Here is a 20,610-nt window from a genome sequence, read left to right on the forward strand (position 1 = left end):
TAACATAAACAACTCGGCTCATGCCCCTTTACTTCGGCCTGCCCCAAGCGGTGTCGGCCACAGTGCTACCACACAGGCATCGAGACAACGTCCTGTATCCACGAAAGAAGTGCAGTCACGTCCGAAAAGACAAACGGGGATGTCCGGAAGCGGGTCTCGTTGCCCCAAGACACGACGCCAACCAGAGTCCACTCTCCCGAGGAGCCCTTGGTCATCAGCGGGCCGCCAGAGTCGCCCTTGGCAGGAGAAAGGTGAATGAGTCGATCATTTAGAATCAATCAATCAATCAATCACTCACTCACTCACTCACTCACTCACTCACTCACTCACTCACTGACTCACTCACTCACTGACTCACTCACTCACTCACTCACTCACTCACTCACTCACTCACTCACTCACTCACTCACTCACTCACTCACTCACTCACTCACTCACTCACTCACTCACTCAATCAATCAATCAATCAATCAATCAATCAATCAATCAATCAATCAATCAATCAATCAATCAATCAATCAACCAACCAAACACTCAGTCAGTCAGTTAGTTTGTTAGTCAATCAGTCAATAAACTAGTCATACTGCCAATCAATCAGGCAATCAATTAATCAATGCGAAATAAATCAATTATTAAAGCAACCACTGAGTTTGTGAACAAATCAAATAAGCACTCAATCAGACTGTGAGTCAATATGGTAGTCGTTACGTCATTCAAAGAGTCAATTAATCAATCTAATGAGTGAATCAATGAAACCTTGTTTTCCGCCTCAAACGCTCCCATGAAAACGAAGAGACGAGACGATTTCTCCGTATACCGGAACAAAATATCAACTTCGCCCTGTGCACTGAGCTGATCTTAGGGTAATCGGTGCCAGAAAGGCAGTGCAATAGAAAAAACTTGAGCATTTCGGAAACAAAAAAAAAAAGCATTTTAGTGAAAGAGAAAGCAAAACGATTACACAGTGCTGAAGTGCTAATGATTTTCTTTTCAAAAGGCGGCAACTATGGTTTTTTACTCTCTTATGACACATCTTTTAGGATGTTGTTTCATGTGGTCTTGCTTTAAACGATATCACATTAAATTGATAGATGACATTGAACCAGGCACCGCATCTCGCGACTGAATTTTTATTTCGCTGATGTCCATGGTGAATATTATACTGTGTTCATAAAGCTAAGCACGTATCATCCACCTCGTAATTCTAAGCAAGCGAGTGAAAGAAACTGTGCAAAGAATACGACGTGGCCTATGAGTAGCCTAAGAGTTCGTGCAAGCAGGTTTTTCCTTTCCACCGAAATGCCAAATTATGAGGTGCAATTTAAAAGGCGTAATTAAAAAAAAAACACAGAATTGGATACGAAAAAAAAAGGAACAAGCCTGCAACCCGCGAGATGCAGCACTGTCAGCTCACCACTCCCGGGAAACCCGATGCCGGCTGGGCGCATATCTGGTGCTCCAGGTTGGCGTACGAGTGCTCCTCCTGACAGCGCTCGGTGGAGATCACCTGCATCTGAGCCTCCTTGAGGAGCTCCGGCAGTTGCAGTGAGTCGATACCTGCAATCGTCGCCACAGTGCGACGAACGTATACGTGAACCGACTCGTGTACATTTGTTGAGCGCCACTCATCGCAACAAGATTCTGCGATAAAACAAACGTAAAGGCTTCCAAACCATCTGTCATAATCTGAGCGAAGAAATTACTACGACATACAAACTTTGACTACGATATACAAACTTAGTTATATTCCTAAAGGATATACTTCAGTATTCAGCCGTATTGGTTAGTCCATTTGGTAGAGTCACTGCTCCGGTGGAGCGGTGGTCCCGGGTTCGAACGCTGGACGGTGATGAATGTTTCTTCAACGTCTGAATTTTTCTTTAATGATACCAAGTTTCTGCGCAAGCTCAATAGCTTTCCTCGGTAGCTGCATGGCTGCGCTTGGATGGTAATGAGCAATTACTCCCTTATTACAAATTCTACCCCACCTTGGGGGATTGCCCTAATGATTTGACCAACTATACCACCCCTTGATGCACTGTACAGTCTCCCTGACGAACAGGCGGTCACAGGACTCTAAGCAACTGACCAAACGGTGAGCGCGTGACTTTGAAGCAGCAACTGATATCACACTTGCCGCACACGTCATCAACGACGTGTTGTCGTCCTCATCGTAGCTATCGACGCGAAACTATAGGGTAACGTGCTGTTCCTGCTCTGCACCCAAGCGAACGCACTCACTCGGTATGGTGTTACCCCAACCGGCGACGGTGACCTGCGAAGGTAGGGGCGCTCCCGCTCGGGGCAGGCACACCGGGGGCACGGGCAGAGCAGCGCGGAGCACCAGCACGGCCACGTCATCGACGGCGCGGTCCTGGTTCACCATGTGGCAGTTGGGATGCTTGTAGACCTTGGCCACGAACGCCGTCGCCTGGCGGGAGGTGCGCGCCGAGCCGTAGCGGACCACGTAGCGGGGTTTGAACTCTCTGCGAGGCATGTGGATTGCTTCAGGGAGCTAAGCTCGGGTGGAGATATTTAGATTCTGTAAACTTTGCAAAGCAGCAGCTGTGGTATTACACAAGCTGTCGGTACTAAGCAGGTGCAGACAAGTAGCCATAAATATTTTATCGCAGGGGACCAAGGTAACCTTTTGGGCCGGTGGGGCATGTTTAAATAGAAACAGTTGAGAGAACTGGGTTGGCAGGGGGGGGGGGGGGGGGGGTCTGAGATCGGTTTCAGAGGCGGGAGAATACGTGCCTGAAGAGGCCCCATAATGCTGTAAGAAGTCTTTTAAATGAAAAAGCGTGAGTGGAAAACAAAGAATTAGCCAGCGTTTTAGCCATCATGACGCGAAAGCCTCAAGGTAGTATTAAGATCGACGCCAGCGGGTCTCGTTTGGAACCAGCCAGCACACCTGTTTCCACTGTATATGGCTGCGAGCGACTTCAGCGTGATTACTTTCGGGCCTGCCGCCTTGGACCGCACGCACGGAGAGGACCCAGGTGCCAGCTGACTTCAATTACGGAGTTTGCCCGGTTGGAGTGGAGGACCAAAACCAGACCCCCTTAACAAAGTGTCTGCACGTGTAGAACGCCGCCGCCGCCTCGGGGAGACGAACGTTATCTTCCCCATTTGCCGTGGCCATGCCGGGGAACAAAGGGCCTCGTTCCGGTTGCTCTTTGGTGTGCCAAGCACCGCGACAAGCTGGCGGGCATCGTCTCCGACCCAAGCACGAGGAACCACTTTCGGCGTTTTCGTGACCTTGCGTCCGGCCTCGAGCGGCGGGTGTCTTTGATTATCAGCAGATGTCGGTGACCCGCAGAAACCTTCGACTGGCCGGAGGCCATCACCTACCAGTCAACGCTACCTCGACGACAACCTTCTCTCCCTCAGACTCAACATGTGACGTGGGCGTGGCCCTAAGTGCAGTGGTGTGTTTGTGCGCACAAGTTTGTGTTGTTTGTGATCTGGGCCCCTCCCACCCCGGCGTGGGCGTCCTCAACCTAGGGACTTTGGGGAACGAGAAGGCTATAAATGTCGAGAACGAATGCGGCAGATCAGCTCACTTCGCCTCATTTTGAGCTCTCTTCAAGCCTCTCACTTGAGCTCTCTTGAGCCTCACTTCAGTCTCTAACCATGTTGTAAAAAGATGTAAATAAACCCTCTTGTAATCTTCCTCCCATCACCTTAACTCTTTGACTTGGCGGCACTCCTGTCCTGGTGGTGGTGGGAACGGGCGTCGGCTTGACCACGGTTCCGTCAAGCGAGCAGCAGCAGCAGCAGCAGCAGCGAGCTAGCAACGACCCCGAACCGACCCATCATCGCCAACAACTGGTGGCAGCGGGGGGATAGAAGCCCCAACTCCCCCCATAGCCAACAACTGGTTGGCAGCGGTGTGATGAACCTGGTGACATGGTGCTGCATCTGCGGGTGAGTGTTTGGCTTTTGCTTTGGATCCTCCAGGCTTCAAATTCTGGGTTAACAATTTGAACTGCTGGTTGATCGGTGTTTGTATGTCTGTAGCACAGGGGTAGTTGCTCAGAATCACCATGAGCGAGCAAAGCCAATATTTGAAAGCAGCGACCGTGGACCTGACGAGGTTGTCGAGGACAGAACTGTTGTTCTTGTGCGATGAGTTAGGAGTGGATGTGGAGGAAAGAGCGGAAGATTCGGATATTGTCCAAGCAATCCAAAATTTGGAAACGGAGGAAGAGGATGATTTTCAAATTGCTTGGGATAATATGCAAAAGTGGGTAAAAGAAGAGCAGCGTAAAAGAGCTGAGGAAGCACAGCTACAGGAGCGTAAAAGAGCTGAGGAAGCGGAAAGAGAGGAACTCGACGCACAGCTACAGGAGAGAAAAAAAGCTCGGGACGAGGCTATGGAGAAACTAGCAGCGGAGCTAAAGGAGCTTAAACTCGAAGCTGAGAAAAGGCGGCTCGCAAGGCTCAGTGGTCTTAATGGGGACGAAGTAGCATTGAGTGACGCTATCTCCGTCCAGACAGGGCCTTCAATGTTCCAGTCCATCGCCGAGTTAGAGAGACGTGACGCCGTAAGAAAGGATTGCGAATTGGCGCACAACAGGCATGGATGGTACCCGACAGAGCGCGGCCAAAGTAGAGAGGCTACAGAGACAGTCTCAGAGTTAGCTAGGTGTAACTCCGCTAGAGCTCGTTCAGAAAACGAGTGGAGAGGGCACGGATGGCGTCGGACAAAGCCGAGCCAAGAGAGACTTCCCAAGCTAGCTAAACATACCGTCGCCCAGTCAGGTAGTCGCAAACCTGCGAATAAGGGCCGAGAAACGGAGTCTAACCGGCAGCCGCGGTTTAGAATAGAGAGAGCTCCGAAGAGAGGCTGTGCAGTGAGAGTAGAAACCGTGGCCGATTTGGTTAAGCGTGAGGACGCTAGAAAGGGGCCTGTACAGGCGACTAACCGGCACGGGTGTGAAAGGGATAACTTCCTCAAAGGTAGATGTTTCGAAAGGGAAACAAAGGGGAGCCCTTTAGGAATTGTGAATCGTGGCAACTCAGATTTGAGGCGTCACTGCGGTGCCAGTGACCAAGCCAGGGTTGTGGCTACCTCGTCGAAGCTGGCGTATCAAGTGTGTGACGCTGCTGTTGGGTTAGAACGCAGTATTGAACGCCAGGCTGAGACAAAGGACGAGAGCCCGATTATAGATGAGCAGTGCGTTTCAAAAGAAAGCACTGAGAGCGATAAGCCAGCTGCGGAGGACTACCTTCAGGGGAGCGAACTGCTCATTTCCGGGGCAGCTGAAGGTCCGTCTGTCAGCTCTGTAGAGATGACCATCTGTTGCGAAGGCAAAGAGGTCGATTTTGTGACTAAGGAAGGATCACGCGATGCATGTCAAGGGCTGGAGGAAACAGTCTTGGCTCATGCGGTGCACGCGGAAAGTTCAAAGCGAAAAAGGAAAAGGGCAAGAACCAAAAGGAAACGGTTGAAATGTCAGGCCCTAAATTCGCGTGCGCGTACAGGTGCTAGTGTTAGCACAGATGAAAATGCGGCAGAAGGGAAAGAGAAGCCTTCCCGCATTAGAGCTCGCAAGCTTGCGGCTAAAGTTACTGGTCAGGCGACACGCGTGGATTGTTGTAAACCTGACCGCAGTAACAGAAAGGGAAGACCGCATCTTCCAAGCAGAGCAGGAGGGGGGTTTTTCAAAGGGCATCGGCCTGCGGGAAAGCCCAGACAACCCGTACCTGACAAGAAGGCGGAAAGGGAAAAGGCAAAGCGGCCCGAGAGACCGGGAAGCGCTAGGTTGCGCGACCGTCAGCGCATGCGAGCACAGGGATTGAGAAACAGAGACCCAGCACGCAGGCATGTTCAACGCGCGCAGTTGAAAAAAAGGATGCGTCCTTCACTTTCGGCACTGGATTCCCGGAAGCGCGCAGGGCGAAAGGGTAGCCGAGCTTCGTGCTGGGGGCGACAACAAAGAACAGCTTCCCGCGCTGGTCGCTGTGCGTCGCCAAGAGCCGGTTCCCGACTTTGCAGGCGCTACCAAGGCTTTCTGAGCGTGTCGAGGGGGCGCGGAGACGACAGAGGGAGTCGTAGATGGCTTTTTTCAGTGGCCTTTTGTAGCGAAATGACAGCAGTGTCATCAGTCAAAGCGCGACCCCAGCGGGCGCGTCTGAAGGGCTAATCACTTCGACACGGCGGAGGTGAGTCAGCTTTCACCCCCGCTTAGCCATTCGAAGTAGCTGGTTTTTTGTTCATTTCTTTTTGTGCGTGCGAAATCAAAAAGGGAAAGGCTACTTTGATTTGAGCCAGACTGATCGGACGTTACTGTGTTTTCACTTAAAATTGAGAAAGATTAAAGTTTGAGTTAGAAATGAGAGTTCAGTTTGCCATGCTACAGAGAAATAAGGGCACTTAAAGGAATTTAGCGAAGATTCCTGAGTAGACTATGTGCTGTTTGGATAGTTGGAACCGTTCAGAGCATTCAAGTTTTGCTGTGTTTGAAGGTTGGCACAGGTTTCTGTTGTATCGATAGTAGACTCAGACGTGTCAGACTTGGTTGAGATACCAAGATGTTGTTGCTATATTAACGGAAGTGTAGCTAATGCCTTGCGAAGGCAAAGAAAGTGCGCATAGTTGTGCATATCTGCGTACTCTTGTTTACTGGCGAGTGGTTAATCAGCCGATTGTGGTATTCGGAGATTAACCGAATGAACTGAAAGTGCACAATTTTGTGGAGAACAGCTGTAGCAGCTTGTGTATAGGTAATGGTGCCTGACACAATGAGTATAAGAGAAGTATTGCGCCAGTACTGGAAGGAGTACCGATTTTGATGAGCAGCCGCATTTTTGTGAGTTTAACTGGAGCAGTTGATTCTCAGTCTCGAGCGATCAAGGTTCTTTGAGAAGAGCCAGAGGATTAAACTGAGCGTGGGCCAAATTTTAAGGAGACTTTCGATATTCGGGTGGTATTGGGGATCAGAGCTTGATTGATAGGGAATGGAGTTTCTATTCAAAATTTGTAGGCTTTGACACACCACCGCTTATCGTACAACGTGGCAGTCTGTCTTTGGCGACCTCAGATGTGACGCGGACGCTCGCTTTGACCCTAAATTCGGGCAAAATTGAGGGGTCAGTATTCTGGAGCAGGATTTTGTTTGGAATTAAAAGGAAGCCTGGTGGGTCTTGAGTGAATTCCAGGCGCTTGCGCGTGGAGCGGTGCTTTGTTGTTTGGAACGTCCCATCTGTGCTTTCCTTTGTTGGTGGTTTGGTGTTTTGGGTTTGCCTTGGGAGTTGATGTTGCAAGCCAAGATATCAACGCGGACGCGAGCCCATCTCGTCCTGCCCAGCGGTGGGGAACGCTGGCCATTCGAGATTTTCCGGGCCGCGGAGGAGCTATTAAGATCGACGCCAGCGGGTCTCGTTTGGAACCAGCCAGCACACCTGTTTCCACTGTATATGGCTGCGAGCGACTTCAGCGTGATTACTTTCGGGCCTGCCGCCTTGGACCGCACGCACGGAGAGGACCCAGGTGCCAGCTGACTTCAATTACGGAGTTTGCCCGGTTGGAGTGGAGGACCAAAACCAGACCCCCTTAACAAAGTGTCTGCACGTGTAGAACGCCGCCGCCGCCTCGGGGAGACGAACGTTATCTTCCCCATTTGCCGTGGCCATGCCGGGGAACAAAGGGCCTCGTTCCGGTTGCTCTTTGGTGTGCCAAGCACCGCGACAAGCTGGCGGGCATCGTCTCCGACCCAAGCACGAGGAACCACTTTCGGCGTTTTCGTGACCTTGCGTCCGGCCTCGAGCGGCGGGTGTCTTTGATTATCAGCAGATGTCGGTGACCCGCAGAAACCTTCGACTGGCCGGAGGCCATCACCTACCAGTCAACGCTACCTCGACGACAACCTTCTCTCCCTCAGACTCAACATGTGACGTGGGCGTGGCCCTAAGTGCAGTGGTGTGTTTGTGCGCACAAGTTTGTGTTGTTTGTGATCTGGGCCCCTCCCACCCCGGCGTGGGCGTCCTCAACCTAGGGACTTTGGGGAACGAGAAGGCTATAAATGTCGAGAACGAATGCGGCAGATCAGCTCACTTCGCCTCATTTTGAGCTCTCTTCAAGCCTCTCACTTGAGCTCTCTTGAGCCTCACTTCAGTCTCTAACCATGTTGTAAAAAGATGTAAATAAACCCTCTTGTAATCTTCCTCCCATCACCTTAACTCTTTGACTTGGCGGCACTCCTGTCCTGGTGGTGGTGGGAACGGGCGTCGGCTTGACCACGGTTCCGTCAAGCGAGCAGCAGCAGCAGCAGCAGCAGCGAGCTAGCAACGACCCCGAACCGACCCATCATCGCCAACAACTGGTGGCAGACCCAACAGTAGGCTTTCGGTGTTTGCTCTGATCGAAAAAGAAGAAGTGATCCAATGTTATTCGATCGTAACCCTAATTTCTTGATTACCGGCAGTTGGCATTAATGCTTCGGCAAATGTTGGTGGCCCCATAGAAATTCTCTCGATTCTAAATATCGTACATCACGCTCTACAGTATATATAATCGACAGCGTAACAAATCTGCGGCCACGTTTAATTCACGAGCTGGGAGACGGCTCGATTCGACAGCAGGAGAAATACTAAGCATCCAGGATATTTAGTAACGCGCATTTATAAACGCCAGAATAACTTGTGCACCATTCGATTCACAGTTAAGCAGCCTGTAGTTCGGACTCCATGCTGGCATCATTATTGCTGCATTGAAAATCTATGAAAGGATTAGTTTCAGCACCGCTTTTTCGTGTTCAGCTGTTGGCTGGTTCTTATCTCCTCTGTCGGTTCGTTCTTTTAGTCCAATTTGCAGCCACTACCGGGGCCAATACGCTCAGTGTTATTCTTTCAATTTCGTTCATATAGCCCAACAACGACATAATACCTCTATGAACACTGTGCTGCTAACCAGGCGGCTACGCTCGGTACGACAGACAGATAAGTAGTAAGTATTCCCTTTGTTATCGAGGTGTGTGATTATTGTAACCCAGCCGTTTATTACCAGCGTACTAAATTTCTCATAATTAAACACCAACTGTGTTTTCTCCATAATTAAACTACTCTCCTGTTCTCCACCAGTCCTCTAATCGTCTCTAACTCGCCTCTACTTTTCGAAACCAAAGCATGCCCTGTTTTATCCTAAACACCAGTGGAACTCTAATTTATCTCTTTATCTAATTTATCTAATTTATCTATTTGTTTATAAAAATACCCTTAAAGGCCCTCACGACTGACGGTATTGCATAAGGGAGGGGAGAGGGCAGTTTACAGGCCATTGATCAAAACACTAAACAACGTAAAAAAACACGTGACATTAGAATAAAAATTCTAACTGGTTATAATTCATGATGACGGTGATGATTAAAAGTGTAAAGAAAAAAAACATGAACAGACCTCGCGAGGAGCAGTAAAAATGAATATGTTCATGTAAATTAAAACAAACAGCAGCACTGAAATAAAACAAGAAACATCATTAACCTAAATACAATACATAACGAACACAATGCATTGCTGTTTTAGCAACGTACGCAAGAAGTAAATCAGTAGTTATGGCAGGCTCGACACTGTAAAATTTATCAGGATCGGTGGCAGTTGCAATACGTGAAGGCAGAGCGAAGGCAGAGATATTCGTGGTGGCCTTGTTAATAGGCCTTTGCACTGCATATGAATATGTTCTATCGATGCTTTGTCCTGCATGCCGCAACAGCAAATAGCACCCGCGGTGTCGAACTTTTGCCGGTAGCACTTCGGCCTCGAGGAACCTACCCTTGCATTCTCGAAAAAGTTATATTTAATTTTAGTTTCAGCCATGATATAGAGCACCGAGGTGGCTTGTTCAGCGTTTCCTTTGCCAGTTAGTAATTAAACCATGCGGGAACAACAGGAAAATGCAGAGACACACATACAAGGCCTGGCTTTGTGCTGAAGGTTTATTTCTAAGTAGCGAAGCAAGAGAAACAGAGAAGGCGGCAAAATGAGAAGTGTGTAGGCAGAACAAGACGCAAAGAAAAAGAAAACGAAACAAAGCGAAGGTTGGATAACACAGTACAAAAGAAATTGCGAAAAGTAAAAAGAAATAATGCGTCGGGAGTCCCTCAAGCATCTGATAAGATTAAGCACAAAGTCTGCAGCTAACACTTCCTCTAAGCGGGACACCGCAAGGAAACATTGCAAGCCAAAGACCCACATAGCAAAGGACTATCCGGGGCACGGAAAAAAAAGGGCTGGGCAAGGCAGCCAGCAAATGGAGGAAAGGTGACAATTAGAAGTGCACTGTAGCGGGGTACGAGATGGAGAGTGAGGGACGAGTGATAAAGACTGGAGAGAGAGGGGAATGGTCGTTAAAACTCCTCAGAAAGAGCAGGAAAATGGCGATGGAGCTGGAAGGAAAGGGTGTGGGTGGAAAAAGAGAAAAGGAGCGAGTAGAGAGGGAGGAAAAGAAAAGTCAAAAAAGGAAAAAAAAACCGTAAAATAAATTCTTGAAACGGTTCTAAATAAGAAAGACAAGTAAGAAAATAACACATTTAAATATGAGAAGCCGAAGAAGATCTTGAAAGCGCGAAGCTGAAGGAAATCTTGAAAGCCTACGTCCGACGATCGGCCTAGTTGGCGGAAAGAAGTGACATTTCCGTTTCTGTGAGAACGGTAGAGGGACCGTTAAGAGCCGTAGTCTTTGCATCGTACTGTTCGTGCTTACATGGTGGGATCGAAATACTGTTCATAGTTGTATTTGTGACCCCTAGCTTGCCATTGCCAAAGGGGGGCTTGAGGCTTTTTCAAGCTGCCTTATACGGCAGCCATTTCTCCAAGACCCCTCCATCATGCACACAGTGATGGCAAATAAAGATATTACTATTATTTAGTAATTTAGAAAGCTTCGATTTTGTTTGTTTAAATGGACACGAAAGAAGAAGTTGGTGCAGGACAGCTGCTTTTCACATATTGGAAGGACACTAGAGCTGACCACATAAATTTCTACAAAAAGCACAACTACAAAACACGAAATACACGTTATAAGGAACACAATGTAAACTGGAGATAGATTAACATTCATCAAGATTTCTGACATATGCATGTAAGCTTCAATTTACGTCCTAGTGAGGCGGATTCTCTATTTCCTGGTCCCTGTAGTGAACGCCGATGCGTCTTTGAACTATCTTGATATTATGGTGGTGCTCACGCATGTTAACGGAGACGCCGTGAATCATTTGGCCAATATAGAGAAAGCAACAGTCTATTATAGTTATGTTATAGTTAACGCGCCATAGTTATGTTATATTATAGGTATTGTTGACGCGCCACCAGGCGCGTTATGCGGTTCCAGGAGCATGCGCTTCCCTTCAGGTGGTGAGAAAAATTATGAATGCAGGATATATTAGTGTGCCTTCTTTTTATCTTTTGCGAAGAACGATTCTGTGGCAATTCCTGACGTGATTGCCGGCTCACTGTGCATCGGACAAGAGTGATCCTAAGTTCCCGTCGTCGGGCTTCGTAGGTGTTGCTTGGCAACGTGAAAAACTTTATCCCCTACTATTTAGCGTATGTGCTATTGCAAACTGCAGCGTAGTAATTGATGTTTGACAACAGCATGCCGCAAATGAAAAGAAAGAAGAAAACAACACACACGCGGCCAGCTTCGCAGCGTCTCTGCGGCGTGGGCGGCCACGAGTTACTAAAACTGAGTCTCTCCATTTCCCTTTCCGCCACAAGGGGGCTCCGCATCAGCGCGGTAGTTATTCCTGCGCGAAGCCTAGAGGCTTGCGCATGGTTGTTGCAGAAAACAGCCCTAATGCGTGATCACATTCACATTGTGCGTTGCATTTGCAATCCTCGCAGAACATGTGCTCCAACAGCCTTCGCTGTATGACAATTTTAATGATGACTGCTTTCCTTGCATAATCATGATGTGTGCGATTATATCAAACGTGTTCATTACAGGACATGGCATGTTGTTAAGCGTCTAATAAAAGCGTAATTTGCATCACCTGGGAACGCTTGGAGAAAAGTTTCCTTCCAGAAAGAAGCTCGCAAGCTTACTTCCTTGTGCGGCTCCCATAGTTTTTCGAGAAGCGACCACGACAATCTCTGCCAGCTTTTACTAAGGAGATGAAGTATTTCCCAAGAGAAATTGAGACAAAGCGCCCACGTGCAACAGAAAAACATGCGTGCATTCAAACTGCGCAAGACAAGCGTCTCAGAAAGTAAAACAAATGTAAAAGCCCAGAAGAAGGAATGGGTAGGCAACAAATTACGCGTTGGGAAACAGAGAAAGCATTAGTCTTGCAAAAGGAGATTTCTGCGCAAATAACGAATGGCGCCATCTTACTCGGGCAACAGGCAGTGGCCGGCGGTGAGCACGTGTCGCCTGGTGATCATGGATCCGCCGCACAGGGACACTATGGTCTGCAGGTTGTTGCTGACGGAGCGGGCAGTTCTCATCTTGCTCTGGAAGTTGCAGCACACGAAGATTAGGGCTTCCGGCTCCTCAGCATCACGCGGGAGTAGTAATCGCATGTAATTTCATTTATTAATACTGTCAGCTCTGAAGCAGGGCTACTTGAGGAGTGAGCGATCAGAAAGTGGTACGGAAAATAGGCAAAAAAACAACGTGCTTAACTCGACGAGATACATCGATTTGGAGCTAAACAAGTTATATTTGAACACTTCGTTTCACATACTGAAGCCAACGCCGGGAACGACACAACCAAACATTTGCAGGTCGTTGTTGGAATCGCTTCCACTTCAGTTCTTTTAAAGCATATGTATTCAGGTCGAACACCTGTTAAGAGTTCTTGGAAGACGATACCCAGTCGGAAAAAACTACAGAACCATGGAAAAATACGACAGAATGAATAGCAGTTTCGTCGCAATGACAGATTGTTTTCTTGTTTTGGAGTATCTTTTTGTAGTATACTGTTATGCTTTCTGCCGCACTTTTCTGTAGTTTTGTAGTAACCGCACGAGATTTTGCTGCTACTGCAAAAACGTCTCTTGTTACCACAAATTGTTGGTCAAAAACTTCACAGAAAACCTGTTGTGGCGACATAAACTTGTCTGTGGCAATTTTTGACTGGGTATTAGTGAGAAAAAAATGTAACTTCATTGCCGTGTTTCTATGTATACTGACAAAAAAACATATTCGGACTAATTGCCATTGTGTGAACACGCAATACGCCTTGAATGTTAAGAAAAATCTTTTCGACAGAGGTGCCTTCCATAAACTTTTGACGACGGGTGTAAGTACGTTCAAAGACCAGCCGCGCTGGACGTCACTACGCTTATGTCGCGTGATACGTAAAACTTATAATTTTATTCCACTTTATTCCGTTTCCAAAAGACCGTCCTTGAAGCAAAAATAAAAACGGTTGGTTTGGTTTATTGAGGTTTAAGGTGCCAAAGCAACTCAGGCTATGAGGGACGCCGTAGTCAAGGGCTCCGCAAATTTTGAAAACAAAAACGGAAATCCGCACCTTAGTGCGAAGTGAACGATGTATAGCAGAAGCTGAGAAATGGCCTGTTTGAAAAAAGAGAGTTCCTCGTAATTTCACCCTCTGCATGGGTGATTAACAGTGATAGGTCAACTGCACCGCCGAACTTAGACATAGATAATACTGGGTCTCCTTTCTCCTATACCCGGAAGGAAATATGGCCGACAGAGGCGCCAATCCGGATAAGTTGATATTACTTCCGAAGCACTTGTCAAGCACAGCGCAAAGAGTTATGAAGAAGAAAATGATAGGTGCAACGCTAAGAGACCGGAAGAGGGCGGAGTGGGTGAGGCAACAAACGCGAGTTAATTACGTCGTAGTCGAAATCAAGAGGAATATAGGGGCTTGGGCAGGGCATGTAATGCGAAGGCAAGATAACCGCTGGTCCTTAAGGGTAACGGAGTGGATTCCAAGAGAAAGCAAACGTAGCAGGGGACGGCAGAAAGTTAGGTGGGCGGATGAGATTAAGAAGTTTGTGGAAATACGGTGGCCGCAACTGGCACAGGAGGGAGTTAATTAGAGGAACATGAGAGAGGACTTTGCCCTGCAGTGGGCGTGGTCAGGCTGATGATGATGATGGCTTGTCAAGTTGGCAAAAGAAGTTTTGATGGCTAAGACTTCACATGTGAAACTTACCCGCTCACTCTTCACGATGGAGCACGAGTCCGTGCCGTTTTGGTCGAACCCTTCGATGGGAGTGTAGAAGGCGGAGATCCGTACCTGAGGCCGTAAAAGATTACATGAAAAGAAACGCTGGGCGTCGACAGCGCATATTACAAGTGTGGAAACATTGCCGAAGGTAGGCTGAGGTATTCTAAGAAAACATACACGCTCGACAGTAGTATTTTTGCAAGTGCTCGCTGTAAATGTAAAAATGAGGAATGGAAAAAAAAACAAGAACGTTACGATGGTATTTGGCTGGCTTCTGTTCCTAGATCAACTTTAGTATGGTTCGTATCGCTCATTTAAGTGCGGTGGCTCCGTGTTTCGCGTGCTTTTGGCGTAGAACTGTTTACAAGAAGCGCAAAGGACAATGTGGCGCCGCATTCGTTCCCCTACCAGAGAGTTTGAAGAATGCTTAGAATTCAATAGAGCTTCTCTGGAACTTCAGTGTGACTTTAGCATAGCGCGAACCGTTTGCCGCTGCGGTTCGGCATAGTGATAGGATGAGTAAAAATCTACTCTGCTTTTTTTATTTTAAACACCGTGTTCCGTTTCAAGCGCATCAAGATAATAAAGCGAGAGGAGAAACTTTTGAATTATTAAGGGAACAATAATTGATAATACAGAATTCAGGCTGAAAAGTTGATAACGACCCCTTAGGCCGCATTCTATCAATTAGTTTTCATTCGGTTCTCTGGCACTGGTCACTGTTGTTCGCTGCCGAAGCTGCGGCTTCCAAGCGTCCGGAGGAAGTGACCGGATCATTGGCTCATGGGCGACCGGACCTCACAATTAGCTGCATGTGGCAGCTAACGGTCAGTCGGTGCGCGAGATGACAACGAAGGCTGTCATCAGCGTGTGGACCTAACCTCGTGATTTGTGTGATTGGCTGCTTGCTGCTTTCACCTGATGCTGCCGTCAATATGACATCAATCCAAATAAAATAGAAAATGGATATCTATTTCAGATGAATCCTTATGTAATACGGACTCAGAACGACGTTCGATGCCGACACCTGAAGGTTAAGCTTCACACAAGATTCTTAGTTGGAACCGTGTAAAGTAAAGTCACCTCAAGGTTAAGCTTCAGAAAAGATTTGTGGTTGGAAAAACGTTAAGTATAGCTTTCGCACCAAGAGCAGAAAGGGCCACCTACCACCCACGGGTACTTGTTGGCGGAGAGCGTGGATCCGTCGACCACCTTGGTGTCTGCATTTAGGCCACACCCGCTGTGCCCTGCGAGGTTGGCGGGCATGTATAGAGAAAATGGATGGGAGCGCAGCCGATCGGTGCGCATGTCAACGGCATCGATGAGGTATACGAAGGGATCGATTTCACATTCTCAAGAAACAACGAGGAACGGGCCTTTAAGGCAGGGACGGTGGATTCGAAGGATACGGGCTATATAAAGCAGGACACGCAGTAGGTGAGCAGATAGTCGCCGGTATCGTTAGAAACGGAGTTGGTTGCAAAGGGCGGTGAAATTAGCGTATGCGTCCGAGCAGAGCTGTAAGCACGCCAAGGAATCTATCGATGCTGATGAGTCCCATTTAGTGGTTAACACCACGGGTCTCGTCGATTCTTGTTTTATTAATGAACCGATATGAGCAGAATTGTAATAAGGGGACTAGGGGCCGTATTCTATATGCTCTCCATTTTCCGTTATCCATTTCGCCTCCATTAGGTTCCCTGTGATTGGCCACTCAGATACACCCGTGGCTTTCAAGCGTACGTGGGAAGCAATCCGACCATTATGTAGCTAGGGACCGGACCTTACCATTGGCTACCGGTCGCAAACTACTCAATGGCCGGGGCGCATTCCACAGGGGTGTGAAAGCCGCGGGTAAACCTGAGTGACCAATAACAAGGGACCAAATGGAGGCAAAATGGATAACGGAAAATGGAGAGCATATAGAATACGACCCCAAATTTTGCTTCTGGGTTCTCGCCTATGATATGCATTTTTTCGCGTAAAGTTCAGTACTGTATACATGGTTTGGTAATGACCGTGTGGATTTTACGGTTGTGACTAAGTGGTGCTTACATCTGTTACGCTTGTTCTGATATTTTTATAATTTGTCTCTCTTCATATTCTTCCTTCCGTTAATCATTAATTGTCCTCGACATGATTGTGGCGGATTTATTTATTCGCTTGTTTTTGGTAAGTGCAATGCCGATGTGTACGCGCTGGTAATATGTGGAATACAGGTGTTGGGGACCCAGTGAGGTGCATCATGCACCTGTTGCTCTCAATCCTATCTCCGCTGTGCAGTTCTTGGAATTCCCGCGTAAAGAAAAATGCGAGTCAGATCTGTTTTCCCACAAAAAATTACTCGCTCTGAGGAAGTGACCTATCCATTCCTATTTCCCGCTCCCTTAAACCCACATATGCTTACTTCACCTAAAGGTACCACGTGACACAAATCCCGCAAATAAACCGCATTAATTAAGCAAGTGTGTCCCCTAAACATTCTCTGATCCACGTGCTATCGACTTGAGGAACGTAAGGATCACACTCATAAGTGAGCGGGTTTAAATAGAGAAACCATCTCACGTATGCGTTTTGAACATACTTTTCCTGTCTTGCGACTTCCCGGAAAGCGCTGCAGATGTCTGCATAACAGGAAAGTTTGTTTCATCGGATAGCATGGATGGCTTCACAGATTAGTGGGGTGCAGTTGTGGAGTCAAATCTCAACAAATAACAAGTGGTTCTGTCCCCGTATAGGAAAAAATATTAAATTACAATTAAATGGCAGTTTCACCTTAAATGCCACGCAAAAAGAATTTTATCGCTGCAGCCATAAATACACAAGGCTTTCTTTCAAACGAAAACATGGACCAAACCAAGTGTGACTCACCTCTGACTGAATCCACGCTTGGTGCTTTCTGCGTCACCTGCGTGTGAAATGAAATTAGACAGACATTTTTTGTATTGAATAAAATGGCTGCTGTACAACGACGAGCTCACTAGTTCCACCCTCATGGTTTCCTTAGACCGTTGTAATGTAAAACAAACTATAGTGGGATACAACTCAAGAACGAAGCGGCTTTTCCCCGTCAGAGAAATGAGATTCCAGCCAATGGCGTCGACCGATACTCATGAGTCTGGTAGCATGACAATGCAGGGAGTGGCAGACCAAAGGGGATAGTCCCTTGACTGCATGGTCAACCCACTCCCTGCACTGTCACGCTAGCAGGTTCATGAGAGTCGGCCGACGCCATTGGCTGGAAGGGAATTCTTTTTCGGGGAAAAGCCGCTTTGGTCTTGAGTTGTATCCGACTGTGGCGAGGACTAGCTGTAACGACGACGGACTACCGATGTCGTCGAGCAACGGCAGGGAGTTACAAGACGGCGAGACGATTATGCGATAATGGGAAGCAGCTTACCGTAAGCGTCCACAGCTGGGCGGCCAGGAAGAGAGCGACACAGAACGTGAACCGGGCGAGCGCCATGTCGGAGACTCGGAAGATTCTTCTTCTACATGTGAGCGACGGCTCGCGCTGCGCGAAGAAACGAGACCAGCCGAGCCGCCGTGCTTGGGCTCTTGATTTCTTTTTGATATGTCGACTTTCTCTCCTTCCCACAACGCTATGCGAATGTAAAAAAAAATACATTAAATGTAAAGCGGAGAAGCAATGGTACCAAGCTGTCTTGACAAGCACAAACATATTTACGATTTGCTGCGGTCAAAGTCCTTGAGCGCTCAGGACGCGCACGAAAAAGAGCAAAACAAATAGACAGGTGACGTGAGGATGAGCGACGTCTCCAAGGCAGGTTTGTGCAATGCTTCTTGTACAGAGCGAGATATTCTCTCTTCAGGAATGGGTGCATCGTTCTCGGGCTCTTACAAGGTGTGCCCGTTTGCTTTTTTTTTGAGTGTGTGGCGGACTGGGTCTCTCCCACAAGTAACTTAATGCGTACCTCGGCGCGTGTGTGTGACCGGAAAAGCAAGTTTGTTGGTTTGATGTGTGCGTCGTGTGTTTTTTTTTGGGTATATATTTTCTACGCCGTTTTGTTTTTTCGCTAACGTTTGGAGTGATTTTCTTTCGCTGTGGGTTGTTTGACCTTGACGCGGAATCAAGCGGCTTCTTGAAGAGTGGTGCGTTACCTTGAGGGCACCGTACTGTTCGTTGCGTCCCCCGTCGATTAGAAGATCATCGCCAGAATTAAAGTCGCCAGTCACGTGGCATGTTGTGTGTGTGTAAACACAAAGGGAACAAGGGAAGGGGAAGCATCAGGGAGGTTGCCAGGGTTTCGACAAAAGGACTTGTCTCCGTCTGGGTGTGGGACGAGCGGGAGGAAGGGAACGGTTGTGAAGAAAGTAGAGGCGTGTTAATAGACAACTGTGAGTGCCCACCTGAACTTCACAATGGTGGAAAGGGCATGGCCGCAGTAAAAGAGAGATTAAGTGAGCATGTTACGTCATCCAGAGTGATACGAGGTAAAATGAGCATTCTACGTATCACATAGGGTGTTACAGAGCGATAGGTGGGGGGAACCCTTTTGAAAACCCGCTGTTCATAGCGTACAGTCTGGGACAAAAGTCTCCGGACCACGTGTTCCTCAAACGAAGCTTATAGCTCTACAATCAGACAGCGGCTGGAGACCGATTTTGTGGAGATGAGAGAACAAAAATTGAACTTTTACCTCCACAATTGTGGTTTCCAACCGCCGACTAATAGCAGAGCTATCGTCTTCGTTAGAGGAACATGTGGTCCGGAGGCTTTTGTCCCCGACTGTACTTTAAGAAGGACCATAAATGCTTCTAGCAGCAGTAAACGAATCGGATTCGAACAATTTGCTGCAGTTCCTTGTTAGAATGGTACCCATCCAAGACGAAGGTTTTGCCAGGGTATGATGGCAAGTCCTGAAAAAATGGGCGGAATTCCTATGGACAGAAAAGCCCAGCCATAACAATACAGCGGCTAAGTGTTATGTGGGATGAGTGTTTAAGTAAAAACTGAAAAAAAAGATGAAGAAATTCATTTGGAAAAGAAAATGTGGTACGATATTGAGAACCGTTTGAAGTTAGAGAAATTTGGTGATACAGATGCGGAGATTCCCGTACACTGAATTTTCGCACTGTAGGAGGGAAAGACGGGTACTAAAGGAGTGAACCCTAATCATGGAAGGAACAACTCACAAAGAGTTCTCTGAAGAGCAAACCACCGTCAGGAAATTATAGTAGTAGTAGTAGTAGTAGAAGACGTTTATTCGGCCAAAATTTACAGGCCGAGCATATCGACCGCCTGGGCGACCAGAAGTCGCTGTTCTTCCTCCCCTTCAGCGCCAAGCCAGTCGAGCCAGGTGGTGATGGATAAAGAAGGTGGGGGGTAGGAACCCGACTGCTGAGCAGCCGGGCAATAGAAGAGGCAATGGGCAAGGTCCGCATAGATACAGGGGCAGTTGGGACAGGAAGGGTCCGATCGATAGCGATAGAGAAAGAGGCGAGACGGGGTGATGATTGCATTCATTTGAACGTGCCGAAGAAGGCGAGCCTCCGGCACTGTGAGTGATGGATGAGGGGGAGGGTAAAGGCGTTTGTCGAGGCGGAGCTCGAGGTAGACCTCTTTTATGGTGCGGCGAAGGGTGAGTCTCCCACCGTCCTCCGAGGGCTTGGGCCAGGGGATCAACGGTGCCCGGAAAAGTGTGTCACGGGCGAGCTGATGAGCCAGCTCATTGCCGTCAATCCCTGAATGCCCAGGGACCCAGCGGAGGAAAACGATGGAAGGCTGCAATGCGGAGACCGCTCGTTCGACCTCCTGTTGAAGAGAAGGGTTTAGGGTGCGTTTCTGTATGTGGTGTATAGCGGCTTGTGAGTCTGAATAGACTGTGTACTCTTGAAGAGAGGGAAGGAGGGCAAATGACTGGAGGGCATGCGCAATGGCGAGGACCTCGAGGGACAATGCACCCGGAGGGCGTAGAAACGGCCCGCTGGTGTGAGTTTCAGGAGCGGGGAGGTGGGGGTGGTACAGGGCGTAGCCGCAGGAACCTCGAGGAGCCACGAAGGAGGCATCCGTGTAAGCTACACCCTGAGTATCAAAGAGAGGGGAATGGTGTTAATGGTTTAGAGATTAAACTTCACTGCATGACCCTCAAAGTTCAACGATGTTAATTGAAAACTGAATTAAGCGTGGACTTCTCCATAGCTAGAGTATTATCGACATATCATATTGGAGTGAGGTTCATGAACGGCCATCACACAGAAATATAAAAGTTGGTATTTCGCTGTAGCAAGATGGGGCTCATGGTTTAGGACATGAAGCTATAAAAGCGACTAGTAAACTGAGGACCCAAATCGGCTGAGAACCATAATTGTATAACCGTAATCAGTAACCACAATTGCATAAACACCACAAGGTGCTGGTACCTATTGAAACGGCAATTCATTTACGTGGAACAAAAAAAATGGGGGAGGGGGGGGGGGGGGGAGGGGTTGGTGGGAAATT

General features: G+C 48.0%; 1 protein-coding gene across 2 annotated transcripts; it reads right to left on the minus strand.

The window, feature by feature from the left end:
* LOC149331950 (chymotrypsinogen B-like) lies at positions 1-18,133 on the minus strand. 2 transcript variants are annotated; one of them, XM_089555610.1, is made up of 8 exons: positions 17,548-18,133; positions 17,019-17,055; positions 15,315-15,394; positions 14,133-14,216; positions 12,335-12,453; positions 2,242-2,486; positions 1,415-1,557; positions 1-236 (listed from the first exon to the last, which is right to left on the minus strand). In XM_089555610.1, the coding sequence occupies exons 1-8, from the start codon at positions 17,827-17,829 to the stop codon at positions 66-68; spliced, it is 1,161 nt and encodes a 386-aa protein (XP_089411736.1). In that variant the 5' UTR covers positions 17,830-18,133; the 3' UTR covers positions 1-65. The 2 variants fall into 2 exon arrangements, with proteins under 2 accessions (XP_089411736.1, XP_089411737.1); XM_089555611.1 differs by lacking the exons at positions 15,315-15,394; positions 17,019-17,055.
* Between the last annotated feature and the right edge of the window lie 2,477 nt (positions 18,134-20,610).

Source organism: Amblyomma mixtum, chromosome 8 (genome assembly GCF_055824585.1).
Source record: "Amblyomma mixtum isolate Tamu chromosome 8, ASM5582458v1, whole genome shotgun sequence".
Lineage (NCBI taxonomy): Eukaryota > Metazoa > Arthropoda > Arachnida > Ixodida > Ixodidae > Amblyomma > Amblyomma mixtum.

What these genes read in the sequence shown, in the direction of transcription:
- LOC149331950 (XM_089555610.1), bottom strand. Translation starts at nt 17,829, where the DNA reads ATGTTTGTGCTTGTCAAGACAGCTTGGTACCATTGCTTCTCCGCTTTA. An exon ending in CCATCGTGAAGAGTGAGCGG is followed by an intron (nt 12,454 to 14,132) that starts GTAAGTTTCACA and finishes TGCAACTTCCAG; the next exon opens with AGCAAGATGAGAACTGCCCG. An exon ending in CATCGGGTTTCCCGGGAGTG is followed by an intron (nt 237 to 1,414) that starts GTGAGCTGACAG and finishes TCTCCTGCCAAG; the next exon opens with GGCGACTCTGGCGGCCCGCT.